We start from the raw sequence: 3,347 nt of genomic DNA on the forward strand, positions 1-3,347 counted from the left end.
CACCCACACGCCACCCCCAGCCGCCGCCGGCCGCCGGGGGCTGGCCCAGGCCGTCGCCAAGGCCACCTCCGTCGCACAGGCCAAGGATGGCGGCTCCGCCAACGTGCAGTCGCGCTCCCAGGCCACTTCCACCGGCCAGCCCACCTCGTCCGAGGTTACAGGCGTCGGCATCGCCGGTGCCGGCCAGACCGCCAACGTGGACTGCTCCCTGGCCGCCAAGGACGAGAAGATCGCGAAGATCTGCGCCAACCTCGGGCAGGGGCAGGCCGAGGCAACCACCAAGGGTGGGGGCGCAGGTGGGGCCATTGCATGTGCCGCATGTGACGAGGCCTCAATTGATTGGTGGCGCCCTGCTGGCTGCCCGAGCGCATTTTACAGTGGATTGACCTGGGAAGGGGTCTCCGCAGTTGATGCCAGACCACGGCAGGGCACGCCTCCATGGGTGTGCCTGCAATACCCGATCGCCGCTGGCCCCGGCGCCGGCAGAGCAGTACGGGCGGGGATGTGGGGGCAGCCCGAAGGGGCGCGACTGGCCCACCAGGGGCGCGAGATGGCCGTGCGGCGCAACCACTCAACGATCACTGCTCGTATTGACTGGCAGTCAACACCTGCGCTCCGTCAGGCCCATGCGCTTTCCACACCACCACCCCCCTCCAACCGGCAGGAGCCGCCGCAGGCGGCCAGGCCGGCGCCCAGGGGGCGGGTGCCGCCGCCGGCGCGGGCGCCGGCGCGGCCGCTTACAGCGGCGTGAGCTGGGACGCGGCGCCCAACTGCACCGCCGACGCGTCCAAGGCTGAGACCAAGGTCGTGTACGACTCCCTCGGCCGCCCCTGGGGCTTTGAGGACAACCGCAGCTGCGCGTTCAGGTGTGGGCGCACTATCGACTGCTGGTCAGTCGCATGGGGCCGGGCTTGGCGCTGCGGGGTCGGGGCGAGCGGCTTGCTTGATCAAGCCAGCCGCTTGCTTGATCACTCCTGGAGGGGGGGGAGGCCAGGGCCGCCCAGCTGGGGGGCGTCGCTGGCATTGTAGGGGCCCCTCTGTTCGCCACCGCCTCCTTGCTCACCCGCCCGATCGAGCGCGCGCCACTAATAACGCCGCTCGGCTCTCCTTGATTGCGCCTGTGTATGTAGTGGCAAGGTTGGACGCCACTAGTCCCTGCTGCCCCCATCACCTCACCCCCACTCCTCCAACAACAGGAACGCCCCCCTCAAGCCCCCCACCGCTTCTGCTGCCGGCGCCGGCGAGGCAGGCGTTGGCGGCGCCGGCGGCGCGGCCGGCGCCGGTGGTGGCGGCCAGGGCGCCGCCAAAGGCGAGGCCGCTGCCGGTGCCGGTGCCAAGGCCGGCGCTGAAGCCGGCGCCAAGTCTGGGGCCGCGGCCGGTGCGCAAGCCGGCGCGCAGGCCGGCGCCGAGGCGGGCAAGCAGGCCGCCGCTCAGGCCACTGCTACTGCTCAGGTGCGCGTGCGTGTGTACAGCAGGGGCGACCGGCTGATAACAGGGGCGGGCTCAGCGCTCGCTCCTGCTGTCGCGTGCACTGAGTCGCGTCACCAGTGTCCTCGTGTGCGATGTGCATGTGCCTCCAAAGCGTAGCCCACCCGCACAAGGCAAACCTCCTCTGTTGTGACAGGGCCATCCCGCCTCCCTTGTGATGTTTAGTGTGAAATGCCCTCGCGCCAGGGCCGCGCTTCCATCCCTCACCACCACTGAACGCCCCCGCCCGCCGCAGGCCCAGTCTGGCCGCAAGTGAGGAGCGCTCCGCAGCGCCGCAGGACCCGCCGCGGACGACAGTGCTCCGCCCCAGCACGCCGCAGCCCAAGAGAACACAACCCCACGCCCGCCCGTCGCTGCACGCTGCACCGTCGCCGAGCTGACTCAGCAGCGGCTGCAGATCAAAACGCTGCTTTGGCGCGCGAGATCGCCACTCGTCGCTTGCCCCATCCAAGCGCGGCGGGCGATTTGTGATGCTTGTGCACTTTGTGGAGTGTGTGCATTGCATGTGGCATGTATCCAGCCGAGTGGGCCGAGCATCGAGCCCTTGCGCGGTTTGCAGCGAGCGAAATAACCGACAGCTTTCGCGATGAGTCAGCGTGGGGGGTACAATAGTGAGGTTTGAGCGACGCGCACGCGCGCCCCCGTCGTCAATAATGCCTGCATGCAACCCAAATTTCGATTCCGCCGCAATGCACCTTCGCGCCCGCCTGTCGGGGCGTGGGTCCGCTGAGGCCACGTCATAGTGCGCCCCTCGACCGTGTCCCAAGGTATTGCTGCTTGCTCGGGTGAAACCACCGCGAAAGCCCCATTGCCAGGCCTGCTCGAGCGCCGTAGGCACTTCAGTCAGACAGCCAGCCGTCTGCAGTGACTGAGTTTTGACCGAGTAACAGGAAGTTGCGCCGTTCCTGCCCGACTCGCTCGTTGAGCGGCTGCAGGCTGTCTTAAAGAACCGCAACCAGCCGGTCGCGCCTCTACAATTGTGTGGCGTCATGTCAGTGGCGGTGCACCCGATGCAAAGCAGGCAACCCTGCCCAGCTGCGCTGCGCGGCTTTCCGGCGCGATCAGGTCACGGCCTTGAAGCACCGCGTGTAGCAAGCACGCCAAAAATGACAGCTGCCTAGGAGCTTCCAGGTATGCCAAGCTGCCCCTATCCCCTGTTCCAAGAAAAAAACAATGCAGCTCGAGGCAGCCTTTGGTTTTACAACATGAGTGGTGGTTTGCGGCGCTTGCCCGATGCTGCCCCGCCGTCGGCGGCCCGTCGGCGGGCGGCGCCCGAGGGCGGCAGCGGCCGGGGACGTGAGAAGGGTGGCCCGACCGGCGGGGACGGTCACTCGTTGCTGCTCAGGGCCTCCTGCGATCAGTGCGCGAGGACAGGTTGGGAGGGGGGCAGGAATTGAGGCGGGCTCGGGTGCAACACTCTGCCGGCACAGACGCTCCAAAGGGCTTGCGCAGCACACGCACGTAGGCACGTGCCTACGTGCTCACGTGCGCACAGACACACACACGCTTACACGCACACACGAAAGCACACACACCTAAACAATGGCACACACACTGTCGGCTCATTGCGAGCGCACGCCCAAACCCTCCAACCCAACACGTTCTTCGACACACAAACCCCCACCAGCTTGGCGGCGGCGGCGGCCTTGACGGCGGCGGCCTTGTTCTTGAACACGGCGTCGTCGCCCCCGATGATGTGGTCAATAAGACCGTAGTCCCTCGCCTCGATAGGGGACATGTACCTGCCAGCCAGAGGTTTTGTCGAGCCGGTTGCGTTTCAGGGCGGAGGCGCCGCCACGGAGGGCGAAACGGGGGGCGCCCGGGCCGGAGGTGAAAGCTACACGAGAGCCCTAGCCCTG

The 3,347-nt window shown here is 67.6% G+C and overlaps 1 protein-coding gene across 1 annotated transcript; it reads left to right on the forward strand.

The window, feature by feature from the left end:
• Positions 1–86: 86 nt before the first annotated feature.
• On the forward strand, positions 87–1,744 carry MNEG_15231 (hypothetical protein; the record flags this gene model as incomplete). Its single annotated transcript, XM_014036298.1, has 5 exons — positions 87–108; positions 162–296; positions 665–866; positions 1,197–1,452; positions 1,724–1,744. 5 exons carry the CDS (start codon positions 87–89, stop codon positions 1,742–1,744), a joined length of 636 nt encoding a protein of 211 aa, XP_013891752.1.
• Positions 1,745–3,347: the final 1,603 nt, after the last annotated feature.

The sequence above is a fragment of the Monoraphidium neglectum genome (genome assembly GCF_000611645.1).
Source record: "Monoraphidium neglectum strain SAG 48.87 unplaced genomic scaffold scaffold05147, whole genome shotgun sequence".
Lineage (NCBI taxonomy): Eukaryota > Viridiplantae > Chlorophyta > Chlorophyceae > Sphaeropleales > Selenastraceae > Monoraphidium > Monoraphidium neglectum.